The sequence below is a fragment of the Lissotriton vulgaris genome, chromosome 2_1, assembly GCF_964263255.1.
Source record: "Lissotriton vulgaris chromosome 2_1, aLisVul1.2, whole genome shotgun sequence".
Lineage (NCBI taxonomy): Eukaryota > Metazoa > Chordata > Amphibia > Caudata > Salamandridae > Lissotriton > Lissotriton vulgaris.
The window spans coordinates 961,542,311-961,565,300 of NC_141687.1; the positions used below are offsets into that span (position 1 = coordinate 961,542,311).

The following is a 22,990-nucleotide window of genomic DNA, read 5'->3' on the forward strand; positions in this document are numbered from 1 at the left end:
TCACTGGGAAAGGATTTTAGAGCAAAATTAGCATCCCCAGCATAAACCAGTTGATTTGGTATCCCTTCCCCATTGATACCACATAGTAGTTAGATTGTCCATTTGAGCATTCCATACTTCTAAAGAGGCATCAGTCACCATGGTCTGAGGAGGAATCACAGGAGGAGGGGTACTCCAGCCAGAAGGATTTTCTTTCTTTTTTGCACCATCACCTCAAGGATTAGAGGGCATGACAAGACAGCTGTACCTTGTCATCCCAACTCGGTGACTTCTGGCACCAGCGATCTTCAGAACATTGTTTGCAGAGATCTCCTGTGTAACCTTATATCCAACACTAGAGAGATGCATGAGGCCATGGATCCATGAAGAGATAAACTTAAAGGTACTGCATGGTTCAGAGTTGTAGGCATTTCTGATAAACGCAAAGAAAAATGTCTTGAGAAAGAGACATGTTTTTTTCCAGTACCTAGGGTCTCTCTCAACTATGAAATAGTCAGAGTAGGACTAATGATGGGTTTTTTCATACAGGGGAAAACCTAGTTTGCAAAATAGGTTTACTGTCAGCTCAAAGTACTGAAGAGGCTTGTGACAAGACTTGATTACGCTGGCATCCAGGTGCTGATAGACACTCTCTTTTCATGGAGGTAAGCCACTGCTACTGCTACGATGTTTGAAAAATTCCTCGGAGCTGACTTCAGTCCAGAAAGAAGACCTTTATATTGGTAGTGTTTTGCCAACTTTGAATCTCAGATAAATTCTCTGATGTGCACATATAGGCGTATGAAAATAATCATCCTGAAAATAAAATTTTAACTGCACTTCCAATTGCGCTGGTTTTTTTACGGCGGTTTATATAGCACAAACTTGACCCGAAGGTATTAAGTATCAGAGCGCTTTACACAAGCATCAGCTGCGTTACATGAGGACACATTCATTTTTGTAAGGCACAGGGAGATTAAGTGATTTGCCCAGAATAACAGGATGTTACGCTTCCCTGCCGATACTCGAACATGGTTCCCCAGCTCCAAGGTCGACCGCCCTAGCCGTTAGGCCAACTCCTCCTGTTGAAGATGTGGAAACAATTTGATGGAGAGCGAGCAGCCTGAATTTTTCGCTTGTCATCCATTTGCTTGCTCTTTTCAAATCCAGAACGGGATAGTAGTCTTGTTTGGGGCCCTTCTTTTTGATAAGGAAACAGCACAAGTAAACTCTTTTGGCCAACTGATGTCTCGCACTGACTCTCTTATACCTTTCTCCAAGAGTATTGAGATCTGAATCAGCAGATCCAGGATTGCAGGAGTTAAGCCCCTTTGTAGATTTTGAGAAGTGGTACTAAAAAATCTAAAGTTTTTACCCATTCTGAGAAGTGGTACTGAAAAATCTGAATATTTTACCCATTCTGTATTCTATCTAGCTCTCCCACATCTTTTGTAATCGCCTTCCATGTCTGTAGATGTTGGAAATACTTATGCCCACCGGGTGCCCATTGGTGGTGGCAGAGCAAAGGAGCCATTGCTTTGTAGGTGCTTTCCTCGAGGCAGCATAGAGCTTCTGACTGCCACCTCTTCCACATAAAGGCTTTTGTTTTTTTAATAGACTGCAGTTAGTGCTGTATTTGCTCCATCTGTTGCCTTCTAGAGAAGGTATGTGTGAGTGTTGCCTGCTCTTTCTGAAGGATCGAAACTGAATGCAGGGAAATTCTTTACGTTTTTCTAATCCTGTGACTTAAAATGTTCACTTCTGATTTTGTCTTCTGACTCTCCTCATCTGCCTGAGATCTGAAAAGAGAAGAACTGTTAAACAGGAAATCCAGCCTTTTTGCTGAACTTGTGGGGGTTAAGAGCTTTGTCTAAGCCACAAAGAATGTCTCAAACCCACTGAATGGCAAACATCTGCAGTAGCTAGCATGGGCGGTTCCTCTGCAATGGTGGAAGAGCATTGCCCCACAGCCTGCGTGTTATATTCTGTGGTTCATCTTATTTAGAATGTTAAGCTGTTCTGTTTCTATGTTGTATTCAGAATGTTTGGGATAGATTCTATTAGCCCCTTCGCAGCTGGGCAAATTCCCATGCTGTGCTGGGGGGGCGGGGGTGCGCATAGCACCCCTGTGCTCATGACGAGGTCAGCTCGTCATGAGCCACGGTGGTCGTGTGCTCATGACGAGCTGAGCTCGTCATGACCACACCCATTTCTTTAGAACGTTCGCATAGCAGGGGAATTAGCCCAGCGTGCGAGCGTTCTAAAGGTCATGACGAGCTCAGCTCGTCATGAGCACACGAGCACCATGGCTCATGATGAGCTGAGCTCGTCATGAGATTCGAAGGTGTTAGGGGATTGAAAGTTAGGCAGTTGTTGCCGAGCTTCAGATCCAGGCTGGTGTGTGGGATTGATGCTGCGAAGAACTTGTAATAAAAGGAAGATTCTTTTATATATCTGACTGGAACTTGCTTATATAAGAACCCCTTTAACACTGTGCCAGCAGATGATAAATAAAATGACAATAACAAATGTATTTTCATTTTTTTTTTTTTTCTGAGCCCCATAATACGATAACTATAGGGATGGGCCGGGTATGTCACAGAGAAAGAGTAACGTGAACTCATAAGTCTGCATGTGTGCTTGGCCGGCAGTCCTGGGCCGGCCAAGCACACATGCCCACTTATGATTCTCCTAGCAGGTTCCAAAGCACCGTCTGAGCCGCAAACAAGGCCTCTTAGACCATTTATAGGGCTGCTTGCATGCTAAAGCAGCATCTGGATTGGATATGGAGCCTGTGCCCTGAGGGCCCATCCCTTTTGGGCCCAACAGCGACAAGAGGAGCAGCGAGGCGGCGTCAGTGGGAGGAGGGCAGCAAGGTACATTTTCTTTTGTTTTCTTTTATATTATTTCAAGCCCCTGTCCTTCTTGCCCCTCTGTGGCCACCCTACCACCTAAGACAGGCGACTGCTACTGGAAGCTAGGTTTGAAAAATCCCTTGCAACACCAATAAAGCTATAAGATATTAACATCCATTGCTTGACATCCTCCATGAAGCTTTCTCTTTTCACTCTTGGAGGATGTTCCATAAATTGGCCCATTGAATCCCAAAAAGAATGGTCATACTGGCTTAACAAAGCTGAATACAGGCATGTTCCAGGCATTTGACACGTTTTATTTCCAAAGAGTTCAATCTGAGGTGGATTTAGAAAAGGTGAGGCAGCCACATTGAATACATTTTTTTGCAGCTGGTACCACTAAGGAAAACTCTTTCAGAAACCTGGTGACAGAATCAGTGGTTCTTCGTTTCTTTTCTGTACTCGAAGTGAGAAAGGATGCATAAAGGTTTCTGTCACCGGCTTCATTATATCAGGTACAAATGGAAGAATAGGACATTTCATGGTTTTGTATGAATAGCCTCAAAATTATGATGGAAGTACTGATTTCTGGCGTCAAAGTCTGAAGATGAAACTTCTTTAAAGCCTGTTCGAATACTAATGGAGTGTGATGAAGTCATCAATTGGTGAGACCCTGGAGGGTATAGAAACCGGAGAAGCTGAATCAGATGCAACCAGATGAAGAGGATGATACAGAACCTAATTCCATAGAGGAAGACTTACATGGTCTTCTCCTCCAAGGACCGTTTGACTCAGAACTGCGTGAATTATGAGGTCTACATCATGAGGCATATTCTGGCTCCTCTTCCCTGTATGTCTTGCGAGAACTCCCACAAGGTGATCTTTCCCTTGACTCTTGATGATGCTCCTCTTGAGGCCAGACATCCTCCTGGTGAGACAAAAGAACAGGTTCTAGAAACTCCAAAGAAGGCTGTGGGGATAGTTGGACTCTCTGTGGAGAGGTTAGCGATGCAGGAGGATGGGCCTGACCATCATTCCCAGTGAGACCACGACCACCATATCAGCAGGTCCTGGTGGAGAAGGTGACATTTTTTTCCTGGTCTTCTGCATATACAACATCACAGTTTTGGCTGAGCAGGTAGACAATCAGAGAATGTTGAACTACCCCTTGATAGGTGTCTTGGCATTGACCAAGAAAGGTCTGAATCTCTTGATGGCTATATGTGTGTAGAAGAAGATTTTTATTGTTTAGGTCATTAAAAACATTACAATTTTAGCATGGTAAAAACATTGTACAGAAAATGTCGTCATTGAAAGAAGCTTAATTAAAATATCAACAGACGTTGATTCCTTTTGTGGAAATAATCCAATCAGTGTACATTATTTGAGAGCAAAGGCCTCATGAGGTTACCCATAGCAAAGAGCGCAAACTTCATTCTCATGATAATACATAATAAAAATTTCACCTGAAGTTAATTAGCTGTCAGCGTTCTTTAAATAAATCCGTTTCAAGCCGTAATGTGAAAGTTACAATTATAAAAATAATTGTGGTTAATGATAAATTAATTTGATTAATCTAGACAATTTAATCCACTAAAATAACTAATTCAAATCAAGGATATTGCAGACATGATTAGATCGAACTTAAAATCTGTGCAAATACATGTCTTTTTTTAATCATTTATTCAATCAAGTGATGTATAAAAAGTGCCAGTTTAAGAGGATTGGGCGGCCTTGTGCAAATAGCAGTTAAAACAGGTAGACCACATAAAACCGTGCTTGAAAACCTGATATTTTATTATGAATTTAGACCATGTTGTGCTACATATTACTAATGACTTCATAACATGCTGAGGCTGAGGTGCGGTATTCTAGTCCAGTGTTTCTTCTGCTAATGTGTTCCTGACAGGACTGAACTGGTCTTATGTGTATTAGTTAAGTTTAGATGAGTAAGGCTAAGCTACGGTAAATACAAGTAGGAGGGCAATAAAATATTTATGAAATTATAGTTTGGCCCTGGTGGACTGCCCTCATTGTTTGTCCAAACTCTGGTATTAATCTGCCTGTTTCCCCAAATAATTTGCTAAACTGTGCTGGGTCCTTCGGAGTCAATGATGTGTATATGAGCAATAGTGCTTCCTTGCATGTTCTTATTTCGTGCTGCATAAAGATTGGCCTTAAATTCCTGCATCTCTGTTGTAATAAGCTTGTGCAGCAGCCTACAATACGGTGCAACCGATTAAGAGTGATATTTGCACAGCATATTCTCCTGCCCCGGAGCCCCGTTTTTCCAGTGTGCCCTGTATTTCCTTGTGGGTGTTGTTAGAAGCAATTAGAATGCCTATTTTCCAATTTCTAATTGGAAAATACACACTCCAATTGCTCTCAGGTGGGCAAAGGGAGACCTCAAAGGATACTGCAAGCTCCTCCGCGCCTCTGATGCTTTTTACCTGGTTTAAGTCCAAATTCCTCGAAACCTTCCCAGCATGTGTCTTTAGTTTATTCTTTAGTTGTGCTTTGGTGATTGGCGAGCTAACAAGAGAGCTGGGTCCATATTTAACGTTGATCCAGCTGTGCCCAGGTACTTCGCCCAGGCGCTTTTCTTGTCCGAGAACATTGCCTTGAGGGCACCGGGCACTGATCAGCTCACCTGAAGATAGAAATTGATAATGTCTTTTTTGCACGCTATATCCATGCTTACTAGATTGAATTCAACCCGGATTAAAGTGCGCAGAGTGTTCTTTGGCATGCTAAATATTTTCTAATATGACGCTGTGTGGCACCGCTCTACTGTCTCAGTTAGCCTTCCAGGACAGGCAAGGTCGCTATAGTTTATTGTATCTACAAGTTTAGCCCTGATGACTCTTCGAATTGCCTCAGCATAGCGGCTGTTTAGTTTAGGATGTAGCTTTGATACTGCTTATGTCGTTTTGCAGCTTTTCCTGCTACTTCATTTGTCTGCTGTGTTTGTTTTTTTGTGTCCATCATCCAAACTCTGAGGTAATTATGTTTGGAGGCCATGCCTATTTTTAGTGGGCCGAGTTGCTATTTGAGTTGGTGTTTTTGGGACATTGGCCAAAGGCCAGGACTTTTGTTTTCCCAGCGTTCGCATGGAGAGCATTACGTGTCTTATATATCCAGGGCCCTCCTCATTCCGATGCAGGTCTGATCCATCAATACCAAGTCATTCGCATATTGTATTATTGGGAGTTTCTCCTGGCCTAGCGTTGGTGGAAAGGTTCTGCCTTTCAGTAGTCCTTCCCCAAGATCTGCTCTGTACAATTTGAATAAGGTCGGGGCAAGTACGCATCCCTGCTTTAGACCTCTGGTGGTGAGGATCTGTGGGGTGGCGTGTGATTGTGTTATCTTGATCCTCACCCAAGTGCCCATGTATAATGCTGCAATTACTGTAAGCAATTGTTTTGGGATGCCCCATCCTACCAGTTTTCTCCATAAGAAATTGTATATATATATATATAGAGAGAGAGAGAGAGAGAGAGAGAGAGAGAGTCTTATATATATATATAGAGAGAGAGAGAGTCTTATATAGCGCAAACTTGACCGAATAAATAAGGTATCAGAGCACTTTACATGAGCACCATTTTCATTACAGATGGATACATTCATTTTTTATTAGGCACGGGGGGGTTAAGTGATTTATCCAGAATCACAGGATGTTGAGTATCCCTGCCGAGACTCAAACCTGGTTCCCCAGCTTCGTGGTCGACTGCTCTAGCTGTAAGGCTACATCCTCTCCATGCCATCAATTCCATCAAAGACCGCACTATAGTCAACAAAAGAGGCATATAAAGGTGGAGTATTTGTTTCATATGCTTTGGAACTCAAATTAGTGAGGGCAATGACGTTGGCTAAAGTCGAAACATTGGTTATGAACCCTGTCTGGTAGGTCGGAATGAATTTGTTTTCTGTTATTCAATATTCTAAATCTTGTAGGAGCACTTTGGCAAATGTTTTGCCATCCACGTCTAATAGGGGGATTAGCCTGTAGTTTTCAGGTCAAGTGGGGTCTCGCTTTTTGTGTATTGGGTGGAGGATTGAGCCCTTCCATGCTTCCGGAATGACTGATGTGGCAAGGCATTGGCTTAACTGATTGAGCATTACTGGAGGCCAGAATAGTTTATCTTCTTTACAAATAATCTCAGCTAAACTGTTTGGTCCTGGGACCCCATCTCTCTGGTTATTTTTTAGTATCTTCAATATCTCCGCAGTAGTTACTATTATTTTACTGTCCTCCAGATCTTCTAGGGAGTTCTTCAGCTGGTCAGTATGGAAAGGCTGTGTTTTGTCTCAGTCTACGTATAGATCTCCACATGCTCCTCCCATGCGGTTGCTGGTACAACATCCTCCTTGCTGTACGGCTTGGTTGCTAAGCCATTTACATATTTCCAGAATTCTTTAGACTTCCTGGGCGATAACAAAGACTATATATGTTTTCAGTGTTCCTGCGTTTCTTGTTGCTTCTGGCTCCACACAATTCTTTTATATTGGTTTCTGGCCTCCTAAAATTTGCTTTCTGTGGCTATAGTCCTTTCTTTTCTATGTTGTTGTTCTGCGCATCGATACATTTTTATGCTCTCTGGGATCTTTTGTGTTCCGGGATTCCGGGGCGGCCAAACTCTTTTCGGCACAGTTTGACATTTTATTCGATTTTGTCGAGTTAATGACACATGGAGCTCGTCTAACAGTGAGGACCACTGCGCTGCCCTATTTGTTTCATGATCCCATGGCCAGGTTGTAAGGGTGTGTTTCCAGCCTTCATAGGTGATCATGTTGGTTGGGCCCTATTTAATTCTTGTTGTCAGCGGGCTCATGTTTGTTTCAGACCTGCAACCGGCTGGATTGTAGTTATTGTGGACCTTTGCACTCATGTTGACATCTATAGTGATTGGATTGTGGTTACTTTCGTTCCTTCGATGTACTTGGTAAATTGTGCACCTCTTTAGTAGCTCCTTACTAAAAAAAATATCGTCCAAAGTTGATATGTTTTTATAAGTGTAGATCACAGTGCCCCCTATAGACCCTCCTGAGGCCGTCGACTCGAGGTCGAATTAGCTGATACATGCTATTAGAATTGTTCTCTGTTGGCCTCCTTGAATTGTTTCAAATTGGTCTAATTTGCAGGTGTTAAAGTCATCAACCATCATACACTGGTTTCCTGGATGCTCATATAGAAATGCCTTTATTTGTTCAATGATGTTCTTCACTTTGGCCAATTTTGTGTCTCTATGGGAATTTATATACAGATTTAGCAATAATATTGAGTTGGTTATTTCATCTAGTGCTAGTCCGTTCATATTGACTGCCTATATGTTCCAGGCGTAGTTCAACCATTCTCTGACCTTCACTTGCAGATCTAGTTTCACAAAGATTATTTACGAGGCCACTCATTGGCCTTCCAAACAGGTTTTTTTGTGTGCTGATATGTTGCTGGTTTGGAACCCTGAAATAGGAATGGCAATGGTCGACCAGGTTTCTTGCATACATACAATGTCTCCTGTATTTAAAAATCCTAATGTCTTATCGTCTATCGTGCAGGGGGTGTAGGCCTGCCACGTTCCAGTTAATTATCTTTAATATGCTTTTTTTGGGGTTCATTATTTTTGGTTGTTTTTCCTTTACTCACCTAGGAGTTTGACTGCCCTCTAGTCGTAAGGGCTGTAGGGAGCCAGGCCCAGTCCAATTGTCCTTGGTATGTGTGTTTTATTTGCTCCTCTGTATTGAAATTTTCACTCCTGCGATTGCACAATTGAATTTTGATCATGCTACCCCCAAAAGAACAAGCAGTTTTTTGGGTTCCCCTTAAAATTGGATTTTCATCTTTGAGGGGACCTATTGTGTTCTGCCTCCCCGACAGCACATATGGGTATTTTTCTAGTAGGTTTGTTCCTGAAATTGCTCGCTGTCTCGTAGAATGTTCTGAACATCAGAATTGTCTGACCAATCAGTTAATGTTGATTCTTTTTGGCTGATACTTGAGTAGCACTTAAATTGTACTGAAATTAGATCTGCTGATGTAAGATAGGATATGGAGGGTATATTGTGTAGTAGGTGTAGTATATTGGATCTGTTTAAACTGTCCCATGCCCCTTTCGTGTTAAATTCCGTGTTGGATATTAAAGTTGAGTGTGTCGATGTCAGTCGGTGTTCCTCGTTAATGTCCTTCCCTGGTAGCGTGTTTAGCTGAAAGAGGTGTCTTTCATTTTTTTTGGTACATGGTGGGTCAGGACTGTGCCCATCGTCATTTGGTGCAGGCTGTTGTGCCAAGTCCCTTTGTGTATTGACTTTGTTGGCCGAAACTTGCTTGTTCTCTACTTCCATGTATTGTCTGTGGGGTCTTTGAGTTTGCTCTATTTCCGCTTGTAACCCAGAAGGTGGTATTGACCCTCCCTGATACCTCACATCTGGCCGGGCCGGGTTATTTTGCTGTTGTGTTTCCAATATTTTCCTTCCTATGCAAGTTCCTCTCTCATGCTCTATCACTTGTTGCATGGTTAAATATCTCTGTGTGCAATAGCTTGTTTGTATGATGGCCTCGCCATTAGTGTTGTTCACAGTGTGTGGGGATGAGCTAGTCTGTGGAATGGTTTGAGGTCCTGGCTGGGTATAGCTTTCCCTTTTCACCAGCGATCCTGGCTGCATTTGTGATTCAATGTTTGTTGGTGTTTTAGATTTTTCTACTCTTGCCCCAACATGTTCGTATTGTAAATCTTCTTCAAGTACTCTGGTGGTCCGGATCTATGTGTGTATGTTTCAACATCGACCTTCAGCTCCTTGACGTTGAGTACCTTAATGTTGAATGCGTCTACATTTTCTGGGAGTGTGCGTGCTAGTGATGACTGGCTGCCACTCACCTTTAAAAGAGGCAGAAGGGGCTTCCAGAGGAGAAGAGAGGGTGAATGACACCCTTTGTCCCCCGCACCTCCCGAAGCAGAAGTACACTCAACAAGTGACATTGTGCACCCAATTTCCCATTTCTTAACCCAGAGATGAACCCCTTCCCTGTCTCCCAACCTACAGGTCATTTTTTTTACAAATACCACAGTCCTTGATGGAGGGAGAGTAGGATGGTACTCCTTGCAAATGGGGCGGTCATCATCACTTAACATCTTTCCACCACAGTTGGGCTTATCTTAAAACGAGCAGTAGAGTGACAAAAAGAACAGGGAAGCAAAAAGCTTCAAAGGAGAGGCAAGCAACCCCCACTTTTTTCTCAGGAAAAGGTCCAAGAAGCAATGATACATCCTCAAATATAAAATAATGGCAAAAAACAGTAAACAAATATGTTGCTAACGGCCATACCATCTTTAAATAAAACAGGGTTGTTTTCAGAACCTTAATAAAAGAGCAGAAAATATTAACGGATTAACTGGCACCCTGTTGGACATGACGGGGATAGTGCAGGCTTCCAGGGTTCTTAAAAGGGCTCAGTTTCATTATAAACATTTCCTGGATTTATTTTGTTTTTCATCAGCTAATTTAAGTCAACCATTTTTGCCAACTGGAAGCACAGTGCGTGTTGCTGTTTTTAATATGTTTTCATGTATTTATTAGCTGGGAAATATTAACAATTTCCTTCAAATTTGGGCAAAGGAGACGCAACCTCCTCGCAGGCCCTGGAGACAGGAGAGGGCAGGGATGGACTGCTTGATGGCGGCGGCCCAGCTGTGGCCGCATGTTCAAATTTTCGCGGGTAGGTTTCCCGCAGGTGGCAACGATTGGTTGCCTGGTGGGGCAGCGGGTTGCCTGGGCTGTAAATCAGCCTGATGAGCACCTTGCTGCCTGCCCCTGCGGATGCCCGGGGCACTTCTTTTACCCATCCTCCCATCTTTTTAGCTTCTACATATTGTTGGGAAGGCGGCTAAGGAATCATGTTTTGACCACAAAATGGGTTGCCAACGTGGGGATCGCAGATCTAAGTGCAGACAGATTCAAGATGTTATTGACTTTTTAAAAACCCGGGACACGGGTGACACGGTAATTGGTGAAGGGCTGGGGGCACCCGCTACCGCAATTGTCCCTGGCTCTAGGGGCAACCCCGTTTTACGCCCTGTGGGAGTGATTTTTTTTATTAACTGTACAATTAATTAAAATCATTACAGTAAAAAGTAGGGATCATATTACAGCTAGAACGATGATTAAAAGCTATTATTTGTAACAGGGGTTTAAAATACGTTTTGATAAAAAGGAAAAAAAAAAAGTTTGAATGGTCTTCCCCAGAGTTAGTGTTTACGGAGGTGTGGCTTTAAGGTTGGCCCGGGCTCCCATGTTGTTCTATGGGTGGCATTGTCAGGTTATGATTCCTTCCCCCTGGCCTCTAGACCATTCACCATGAAAAAGGTTTTCCTGACTGGGATGCAGGAGGTGCAGACAAGCATTGATGCACGGACTATGCCACCTCAGCATACTTGCGCTGGATTTGCAGTGATCTTCTCCCGGGTTTTATTGCATTCATTTGCCAGTTTTAAGTCAGTCCTAACATGATGGACAAATTTCCCCAGTCTGGCTAGAATCATTGTGCTGTTTGTGAAAAAATACATGGCTGATGCTTTGCTGCAGAATTTTGTTCCATTAGTGGAGCAAATCGGACGCAGTAAACGCCTTCTTTCCTTGGTAAGACTGGGGCAACAACATAGCAGGTGGAGCCACGATTCCCTCTTGTATGGGCAGTGTCTTCATTTAGTGGCTTCCCCTTTGCGAGCCCACTCAGGATTAAAATCCACAATTCCTAGGGTGATTAGTCTCATGGTCAAGATTTTACTTCAAACTGATGGTGTAATGGCATCACTTAAATAAGCCTGGGCTTTTCCTACTGTGTAAGAACTATTCAAGGAGACTAAGAGTGGACTTGAGCGAAGGGATTTGCAGTCCAAATCAAATGAGATTTCACACACTTGTTTATTTATCACTGCTTTCCATATTTTCAGGGGAATGTCCGGCCTCGATATGCTTTCTCTCACTATATTCAATGTCTGAATCGCTTTATCGAGTGCAGAATGCCAGGGCATGCAAGGCTCTTCAAAGATTGAATTTAGTTGGTGTTTTAAGGAGTAGGCCGGAGCCCTTAAAATCCTGAGGTAGAGTTTTATGATGTCAGCCTGGCATATCAGGTCCGGCCTTGCCATTCCCAGCTCCAATCTTAGCCTTGCTTGCCTTGGGATTTGAAACACTGTTTTCTAAACTTTAGATTGTGCTGTATTTAAGTAGGCCTGCAGTGACCCAGGGAAAGCCTGGTGGCCATAGCTGATTGCGGGTAGCAGTTTCGCTTAAATAGCTTTCAGTATTGGGCCGGCGGTTGGACTAATCAGCTGATTGTTTAGTTGTGTGAGTAAATATATGACCCTGTTGGCCTTAGTGCTATCATGTTTCAAATGGGCAGTCGCCTTAGCCCGATCCGTCAGCCAGACCCCTAGGTAATTGTATGACACTGCCGTCTTGATTTGCAGGTTGCCCAAATGCCATTGTGCTTACTTTTTCTGGTGGTAGGACCCAAAGATGACAACCTTGGCCTTTCCTTGATTTACTGTCAGATTATTGATGTTATTAAATTGATTTAAATCTTTCAGGGTTCTTTGGAGACCCACTTTTGTGTGATCCATTATGGCAGTGTTGTCCGCGTATTGGAGAACCGGCAACTTCATATTTCCTAGTCTTGGAGTTACTAGGCTGGCTCCTTTTAGGGCGTCGCCCAAGTCCGCCGTGTAAAGATTGAAAAGAATGGGAGCCAATATGCAACCTTGTTTCAGCCCGTTCTCCGTGTTGAGTTTCGAGGACACAGTGCTGGCGCTGGTTTTGACTCTTACCCAGGTGTCTTCATAAAGCGATCTTATTGCCTTCAATAGGTTCGGTGGAATGCCCCAGTTTTCTAGCTTCCACCATAATCTTCTTCGCACCACTTTATCGAACGCTGTGCTGTAATTCACAAAGCAACAGAAAAGTGGGGGATGGTTCTTCGTGGTGGCCTGGGTGGATAAATGGGCCAGTGCCAGTACGTTCTCCATGGTCGATGCTTTTGACCTGAAGCCCGTTTAATAAGATGGTATAATGCTGTTCTCTTCTGCCCAGCCCTCCAAGTACTTTAATAGAAGGCGAGCATAAGCCTTGGCTTTGAGGTCAAGCAGGGCAATAAGCCTATAGTTCGACGGTTTTAAGCGGTCTTCTTTTTTATGTATGGGGACCAAAATGGAGCCCCTCCAGGAATCGGGGGTTGTTGATGATTGGAATGTGTGGATGAATAAAGGAGTTAGCAAACCTGCCCAGAAGTTGGGAGCCTTTTTAAAGACTGATGCTGGAATTCCATTTGGTCCAGAGCCCCCATCGTTCTTCATGTTCTTAATGATCTTACTGACCATATGGGGATTTAGCTTGGCTGGTATTTCATCATATGATTCTGCCGGCGTTCTCTTACCCTCAGACCATTTGTCTTGGCTGGCTTTCGTGTAGCCTGGAGCGATGTTTGTTTGCCGGTCTGGGCCCTCTATGCCACTGGCCACCTCTGGACTGTCTTTGTGGGCAGTGGTACTTGTAAGAAGCTGGTACGTCAGCCAGTCCTTTTCTGCTACTCCATTCTCTCTTGATATTCCTCTGCTGCTCATTTGATTTATATGTCTCCACAGGTGGACTGGGTTCTTTCGTTTTAACAGGGCAAAGACTTTTAGCCATTCCCTTTCTGTGATGGCGGTTTTGTGTTCCTAATTTTATTTCTTAGTGCTGCCCTCAGAGATGCAACCATCGGTCCCTCCGAAGCGCCGGCCCCTCTTTTCTTTTTTGCTAGGGCCTTACGCAGGAGGCGTTTACAGACCTGTATGTTTTTGTTTAGGCCTCCGCTGCCCAGTCTTGGTTGTCCTGTATGCCTGATGTATTTTGTCTGGGGATTCCCAAACTTTTCTTGTAGGTCCTCCACAATATCTTCCGAGGCTTTTATGGGTGATGTCGGCGTAAAGAGAATGCCTTCCTGTTTTTCTTCCAGCCAAGTTTGTAACGAGTTACCTATCTTGACCGGCCATTTGATTCTCTTCAAAACACTGTGATTTTCATCCCCTCTCGATGTGCCAATGGTTTGATAGTGTGGAGCTGTCGGGACTGTCGTCAGGAAGACAGCTCTCAATGGCCTGTGATCACTTTCTGACCTTTCTTCCACTTCAAAGTCGTACAAGCTATCCGCCAGTGCTTCGCTGATCATGATGTAATCAATTCTTGAAATGTCTCTGAAGGTAGGAGGGGGATCCCATGTGTTCGAGTAGGCTTTCTTCAGTGCGTAGGTTGAGGTCAGGTTGTGGCTGCTGACAAAGTTGATCAAGGGCGCTGCCCTGCCAGAACTCAGGAGAGGGGAGTTGTTAGTGTCCAAATCCTTCAGATTGAAATCCCCGCTAGGATAACCTGGTGGGATTTATATTTACACAGGAGATCTTCTAATTTCCCCAGCAGCCCCTCCAACCTCTCTTTTGTGGTAAACAGGTCCGGGATTATATAACAGTTAAATATTAGAAGAGACATAGGATGTGAATTCATATTCAGGCCTTTGATTTGTAGGGCTTGCAGTCCTGTTGTTTTTAAATTAATAGTTTTAGCTTCAAGAGCACTATCATGCTTTATAAAAACTGAGAGGCTGCCGGCTGGTCGGCCGAATAAATTCTTTTTTATGGCTGGAATAAAGTGTTCATAGTGCCCTGCCAATGAGGTGCTGGGAGTGGTGGGGGGGTGGTGGCTGTGCCAGGGGACCAAGGTATGGGCCGGTGCCCAAGCTCATCTCCCCAAATGGGTGCCAGGGGGTGTCCCTTTACTGGGTTGCTCCGGCATGATTCTTTTTGGGGGGCACCTGCCTTGTTGGCCCTAGCTCCCTCTATTTGGAGGGAGTGGAGAGTTTGCCTTGTAAACGATGCCATTAGGAACGAGAGGTGGTAAATCATGACTCCTATTGTAGTGTGAGACTATGCGAGCAGGAGATCGGATATACTAGTAAAACGTTTACTGTATTAAACTGTATGAATTTTTGTAAATATATGGAAATGTTATGCAATATCAAGATAACTTTTGAATTGTTAATGTTGTGTTTCTGGAGTGTAATAAATACGTCCAGAGAATGGGTACATTCTCAAAATGCAAATCTGGTTGTCTGTTGTGGTTTCATATGATGAGTGTAGCTGTAATGTTGTTCTGGTATGGGGAGGGCAATTTCGGTCTTCCTTCTTCAGCACACTGGTCTTGTGACGGTCCCTCACCTGTGTGTTCTGTTGTCTCACAAATGTGCAGAAATATGCTGCCTTCTATGAATATCATCTGGATCCCCTTGGTACAGAAGGAAGGGATCTGGGTGGGGGAACGAAGATGCCAGGGGAGCGCAGCGATACATTTTCAGTTGTTTCTCTGCTTCAGTGACACGTTCTGTTCTTTTCTTTTGCAGGAGGAGAAGAAAGTCCCTCCTCCCATACCAAAGAAACCTCCACGGGCGCGAGTTCATCCCGTGAAGGACCGGTCCCTGGACTCGGTGGACAGGCAGCGGCAGGAGGCGCGGAAGAGGCTTCTGGCCGCTAAGCGAGCGGCATCTTACCGTCAGAACTCGGCGACGGAGAGCGCCGACAGCATCGAAATCTACATCCCGGAAGCCCAGACCAGACTGTGAACCCGGAAACACACAACAGAACCTATATATATCTTTTCTAGCTGTACTGTATATACCTATACATATAAATATATATATATAGAAAGAGAAATATATAAGAATAAATACCCAATGACCACAGCTGTGTTCTACTGGGATGGTCCCATCCTCCTGGTGGTACCCCTCAAACCAGTGGCCAGCAGTGGCACCTGTTCGAGGAAAGCCCTTCTTTCTCAAGTATATAGCATAGATATTTTTTCTAGGACACCGTTCTGGGACGTTGCACTGACGTATTAAAGGCACAAATGCCGGGACTCCGGCTGACCACTGCGACTGCGGCCGGCTCCACCACGCTTCCTCGACCCGCTGGTCCCAATTCAAGTGTTAGAGAGGACTCTCCTGACAGCATCTGCGCCACTGATGATGAGCAATGACGCCATTTTGTTTTTTGAAATTTTAACTTTAATCGTTATTATACATATTTGCATATAGGCCTTGTGGAATGTGGAATATTCTGTTCCTTTTCTTTTCCTTTCATTTTTTTTCCTTTTTGGCTCAGGATTTTAATATAATTAAATATTGTAATTTGCATTTTTAAGGTGACCGCACTCCCCCTCATTGCAAGGGAGGGGTAGTATAGCTTGCCACAGAGGGGTGCATGGATTAGCTCCCCCTGCCTCGTGGCTCTCTGGAGCAACCCGCAGGTCAGCGCGATTCAGTCTCCTGTTTATTTATTAAGTAGCATTGATTTATTGGTGAACGTGGACAAGAGTGAAATATAATCAACTTCCACTCCCCTCCCCCTCTTATCCCTGCACCCCAGCTCCCTCCAATCCTTTATATCACTGCACATCCCGTGGAAGAGCTTTTTTTAACCTTTTGAGGCTACGAGCAGCGCGCGAGCCTGGCCATTGCAGCGGGTCCCTGTTTTTTAGAATCCTCAGAAATGAGCCACTGTGTCCGAAATCCCAGTTGCACAGGGATGTAGCTGTAGGAGCCTAGCTTTCTATTACATTACGCTGCATTGTAGCAGGTTATACCGCGCCGGTGGTATAACTCACCTGACATTGGTGCCATGTGCCAAACGTAGTCATTCGTACGGATACAAGGGAATATATTAGGTCTCAGTAACACTTTATTATAAGTGTGTGCGCCTCGCGCCCGGCAGCCCGCCAACCCTTTCATACTGTAGCCCCGTACTGGGGCAGGCTGCCACGGCGCGCGAGGCCCGTAGATTCCTGTGGGTGTCTGGTGTCAGAGCAAAGCGATGGGAGCGCGCTGTTCAGACGAGTGTGCATCATGGATGTACTGAGAGGGCCTGTATTTCCATTTGAAATAACGGGCGTTTGTTGGGGCTTGTTTTTTCTTCAATCTTGTTGTTTTCTTTGCATTTCCCCTCTATATCTGTCTGTTCCTCATACTGTCTCTGTTTTACTGTTTCGTTTGCTTGCTTTTCACTTCCATCAAAAGGACGGGTGGGAAAAAATGAGATCTTTGAACAGCTAATGCTCTTAGGACCACTATTTTTGTCTCAATTAGTCACGTCAGTCATGTAAGTGATCCTGCCCTAGCCCTAGCGTCCATTGGTACACATTGCCCCATACAAGGGATGCAACAGATCCCTACTGGTGGTAAGTTCTCTGCCTCCATCAGTCATTTCACGCCTGCTGTCCCTTAGCAAATCATAGGGTACAATTTTCAAAATCAGTAATTTGCCAGAGACAATTTCTAGATTTGCCAAATAACAGCCTGATTCATCATTCTCCCGTTTTGCGAGCCCCTAATAGCGATTCATAGGGGATCGCTATTAAGGACTCGCAAAACGGTATTCATGTAGGAATCGCAAAAAGATTTGCGATTCCTACACAATCCTTATTTGCGATTAGCAAATTGCTAATCGCAAATAAGGAATAACTCGCCATTCATTCCTACGGGCCAAAAGGCCCATAGGAATGAATGAGGAGTATTCCTTATTTGCGATTAGCAATTAGCTAATCGCAAATAAGATAGCGTTTTGAAGGGTGCCAGGGGTGTCCAAAGGACACCCTGTAGCACCCCTCAAATGAAATTTTACACAGTTGTTGCACACACACATGTCCAAAGGACATGTGTGTGTGTAACATGCAACTCAGAAAAATGCATTAAAAAGCATTTTTCTGATTTTTCGCAATTTACCACGAGGTCTGACCTCGCGGTAAATTGCGGCCAGAAATTGCGATTTAGCAAAACAAAATTAGATAATGAATTGCATTTAAGGAATCTCAAATAAAGATTCCTTAAATGTAATTCCTCGCAAAATTGCGAGATCGCAATTAGCGATTTTTGCATTTGGGATGATGAATCCCAAATGCACAAATCGCACTCGCAAAGGGCCAGATTCTCAGAATCTGGCCCTTTGCGAGCCGATTTTGGCTTCATGAATAAGGCTGTAAGTCCTTAAAAGTGAGACTAGATTAGCCACGGTTGCTGTGGGGAGGACCCAAGGTATGCTCTTCAGCCCGCTGACGTCCTTCTTTTATCTCCTGCTACACAAGTAAGAAAGCATTCCGTCACTCCAGTCTTGTGGAGAGTGGGTGTACCTGCCTTATCCTGCAGCAAGGGTAGTAGGAAGACTTCTCAGTGTCCATGTACCACCAGAAATGACTCGAAAGGTCTACTTTTACGTTTGGTTGAATACTATCATAATTCACACCTTGATGTTGGCTGGTAGATTGCACAGATTGGTTCTGCTCTCGTGAGCCATTACAGGGAACTAACATGAGCAACACTATGGTCCAGTAGCCACTAATAGTTTGCGGGGGAGGAGGTTGATTGGGGTTTCACCATCCAGGAGCATCCCATTTCTCAGGAACTGGAAGTCAGGGCTTCTAGTGGTTCACCCATGTATCCCTCTGGAGGGCTTCCCATGCATTGCCCCACAAACCTTCTTGCTCAGTTTCCAATTTCTTACTATTCCCTCAGAGAGGAGACCTGGTATTGAGTCAATTTTGTGGCTACCAGCTCCCAGCAACATTTCAACTCTGTTTTATAATATTTGGGGATTTTTTAATTTTAGCTGCGTTGACGATAAATTTGCGAGCACTGAGTTTTAAACTCTTTTCCTCACTTATGTGATCCGAGGCAAATAACTTCACACCTCTCTTTGCCTCACCTCCAATATATGACAAAATCAGGAGCTCTTTAAAACAGATTAACCATATATAATATATTAGGTCAAACTCAGAGTGACATAACATAACCAGAGGAGATCCAATACAACCAGTGGCTTCTGCAAGGTTGTACCTTTAAAGTTGCTAAAAGATAAACAAGTCACTGTCCAATCATTATCTTTCCAGCCCTTATCATACAGTACAGGCACAGACCAAAACCCTGCCTCATCTTCTGAAAAAGAATGAGGAAATTAAAGATATTATAAAGAGTCGGTGATGGGCACATGTTGATTGGTTCATTAGCTATTATCTTTGTCAACAATGGATCAAATATAGCAAGAGTAAAGTCAGTAATATCACCTCCAAAACCCCAACGCTGGGCAGCCCTAATGGACGAGAGCCTAATGTAGTTCTTTCATGGGTTTTGCAAGGTGTTCCTAAAATCTCACTTTCCTGGGCAGCAGGTTTCACAGGGTAATACCTGCTTGTTGGATTATTGAAGACCCCACAATTTTTATTTATTTATTTATGCGTTTTTATATAGTGCGGACTTTACCCGAAGGCGTCAGAGTGCTTCACAATAGGAACAGTAATGATACATGAGGAGAAAATTACAAGTGAACAAATTGCAAAAGCAGTCGTTAAGTTACATGAGGTAAAAGTGACAATTGTGAGCAAACAAAATACATGAGGTAGCAAACAGTGCATTACAGGAGGAAAAAGTGACAATTGTGCAGGTTACAAGAGAAAACAAAGTACAATTAGAGGTATAATACTCATTGTGCCTGTACCTAAATTGGGGGTGGCAGCGTTCAGGCTTCTCATTGTGGTCCAAATCTATTCACTGACTCACTCTGTCTAATAATTACACAATTTCTAGGATCTCCTGAGAAAGCCGCTCTCAAAACGGAATCAAGGCCTGCATTTTGGATCAACTGCAGTTTGTCAATAATTATAATTATGACCAAGAAATGTCTTCTTTGTTCATTGAGCTAGAAGAACAGGTGGACTAGGATTCAAGGATCAATGAGCAGTGCTTGGAAGATCCTCGGACTAAGATCAATTCTTATTGAGAAGTGTCCATAAAGTGTCCATAAATCTACATTGTAAATCAGGCAGCTGTATGCGGCAGAATTCCTACATTTTTATTGGTTCCTACCCAGTCAATATCTACTCAGGTGATATAGTTAGTACCTGGAGAATGAATCAATACTGTGTCAGCCCACATATTGCTGCATCATCTTCTCCTAACAGATGCCTTTGCAGATCACAGAGTTCTAGTATGTTATGTTGTACTGACTTATAAAGCACATAGCTGCACCACAGACAGGGCTTCCCAGCACTGGCCTACCACAACTGAGATAACTTATGACAGAACAGAGACTAAAGACCTATTCAGAAAACTCCCAGATCTTCAACTGCTTTCTAAGGTAGAGGAGATTAGGATTGTTCCATAAAATATAAAGGCAGGCTGTTCCATAAAACCGGAGCTAATGCTTGGAAGGAGCGACCTCCCTACCTGCCCCTGTTGATACGGGGGTTCACCTCCAAATTCAAGTCAGCCAATCAAAGAGCCCTGGTAGGGTTGTAAGGCTGCAACAGGGATGCCGAACAAGATGCCCCTTGCTTGTTCATAATCCTATGCGCTATGCAAAGAGTCTTAAACTGAATAAGTTTCTCGATCAGAAGCCTATTTGGCTTACGAAGTGGCTTAGAGACTGACCAGAATTTAGGCAGGTGGAAAAGTAACTTCACTGCCGCATTCTGAATTCACATACCTAATGGCAACCAGTTACAATATATTGCAAAAGTCGAGACTAGGGCTAATTAAGGATTGGATGATCATCTGCGGAACCTGGGGATGATAGAAGCCAATGATAAAAAAAATTGGAAGCTAATAAAGAATTAGAGTGCACACTTAGCTCAAAGACTGTGCCTGCAACCAGAGACATGCTACTGGTGATGACAGCTTTATAAGGATTAACCCCTCAATGCTCATTCACATCCTGCTCCTTCGTGAATGCTTTACATTTAGTGGCTCCTATTCCAGCAACATGGTAAGGGGCGGGGACTTTCTTTTTCATGAATATAGAATGTTAGTGCTCTAGTTGTTCTTAATGGTGACGCTAGTATAGAACACTGGAATCACTGACAGACTGCTGTTGCAAGTATGTTTTACTCAGTATGTCAGACTTTCTTATGACATGGATGAGGAACGTACATGCAAAGGTATAGAAAACGAGTATGCATTTTACACTGAGGGAAAGAAACTTAGAATGAACCACAGTTCCTAAAATGAGCATGCCACCATCCATAAATTATTTACATTGTCAATACTTTTTGTTATGACCGGCACCCTTTCTTAATGCTCATTTTGGGGACCCCTAACCAAGGCATTCACTCTAATGCATTTCAATAGAATAAGAATGGTAAAGCCTTATCATAAAAAAGTCCAACAGGCATGTTTCTTGTAATCTTCTACCTAAATAGCACCATTAAAACACACCATCTACCAAACAATGTGATAAATGTCACTGTAAGTGTTAAGGGTCTGATTTACAATAACAACAATATCTATAGGGAGGGCCCCTTACTCCCCCTTGGTCACTAATTATCTGGAAGTTCCCTCTGCCCCTACCCTAATATAATATTACTTAAAGTGTGCATATCACACTGGGGCATGTGGATGAAGGTAGAGAAATGTGGGGTGTGGAATTACTTCTATCATTCTGCATGCCAAATACCTCCACAACACCTTTCCAACCAAACTACAGAGGTGTGCGCCAGACAGGCATTGAGAAAAATCATAGGCAAAAGGAAAGACTGAGAAATTAGCTTGAGAAACAAGCACTATATAAGGACATAGGCACGTGGACAGTGTGAGGAGCCCATTGCCTCATGTTCTGTGTGAGGAGCCACAGTCACACAGACAGTGTGGAGAGCTATAGTCACGTGGGCAGATAGTTTGGGGGGAACCATTATGACACAGCCATACAGGGGGAGAAGCTGGAGGCACATGAACAATCTATCAGGTACTGAGGGCGTGTACTTCTTCATTTTGAGAGAGACATTACCTGCACTTCTCAGCTCATTCCGTTTGTTTCTGTCTGTCTCTGCTCTTTTGTTCATCTGTTCTCCACTCCCTCTCTGACCCTCTCTTGTGACCTGACCTCGTTATTCGTCTTTCTTCCATCAAACCGACTTCTTTCCATCGTCACCAAGCCTTTCGGGTATGCCACGCCCCTCCCCCCACATTACAGCAACAAGAGATGAAAAGAGACGCGGCTCAGCCTACAGCCGAACAGTAAATGCGCGCGGAGACGTTGCGAGAAAATTCGTTGTCTGTCGAATGTTGACTGCGGTTGTATTCTTCGAAGGAGGAGCAGCCATTTCCACCCCTGCACTGTGACGCCCTCTGAGAGGGACCACTTTCTTCCAGAGTTTCATTTGCGACCCTATGAATGGATCACTGTTTGGCGCCATCTTTTTAAATATTCGATATTCGGCGGATTTAAAAAAAGGCGTTAGAAGTATAGATTCAAGAGAGACCGGTGGACTGTTGAACGCCACATACGGAGAAAAAATATCAGGTAGCAAAAAACAAAACAAAAAAACAACCTGCAGGACACGTGAGTTGTGGGATAAATAAACTCTCCGTAGTGAGGGGTGACTTTGGACTCAGAAGCTGAGATACCTCGCGAGTGGGCTGTGTAAAGGGGTACTGACTTTATTTTAGTTTTTAAATATATAATAAAATTGCTTATGCATTTTCTGTTTGATGGGTTTCCTGCACTCAAGCATGGTTTTCTGCGACTGAAACACGACACCCACTCACCGTTTATCTGTTCTTCGTTCATATAATGTGTTTGAAATCAGTTCGATGGCAGGCGTCATCACCTTGGTAACCATTGTTGATACCAACGGCTATTAAGATTGTTTTGTCTGTTTTTTCCGTTATTTTCCTGAATGTGTGAGTGACTTTTAGACAAGGGTGGGAAACAGAACATGCCAAGTCATGTGTGCCAAATCTTCACCCAAGTCTGTCTTGTGAGCACAGCTGATGGGGGGACGACCCAGAGAAGGTCGGGTGCTCCCCGTTTGAGGTTTGGGTGCTGTAGGTCTTCCAGTGAGCAGCCAGCATCATCAACCCACCATTATCACCACAGAGGGCAAAGAATGGCCTGGTCCCTTCCACCTGTAGGTTCTGTAAGACACCAGTGTACAGTGCCTGTGAGATGTGCTTCTGTTTTTACTGTTATATCCTAGTTGTAATGTAATAAATTACTCTTTTGTTACTAAACAACACCATTTGCATTGTTGTCTAACAAGGTGCATGTGTGCTATGTTGTGTTACGTTATGTGTATTTGTACAACACGATCACCCAAAG

The 22,990-nt window shown here is 43.7% G+C and overlaps 1 protein-coding gene across 2 annotated transcripts in view; it reads left to right on the forward strand.

The window, feature by feature from the left end:
- DLGAP3 (DLG associated protein 3) overlaps positions 1 to 17,213 on the forward strand; it is a 483,972-nt gene extending 466,759 nt beyond the window's left edge. For both annotated transcript variants that reach the window (XM_086956531.1, XM_086956533.1), the window contains one exon: positions 15,256 to 17,213. In XM_086956531.1, coding sequence (XP_086812657.1) covers positions 15,256 to 15,474 — 219 coding nt within the window. In that variant the 3' untranslated portion in view covers positions 15,475 to 17,213. The remainder of the gene's footprint in view (positions 1 to 15,255) is intronic.
- The last annotated feature ends 5,777 nt before the right edge of the window (positions 17,214 to 22,990 follow it).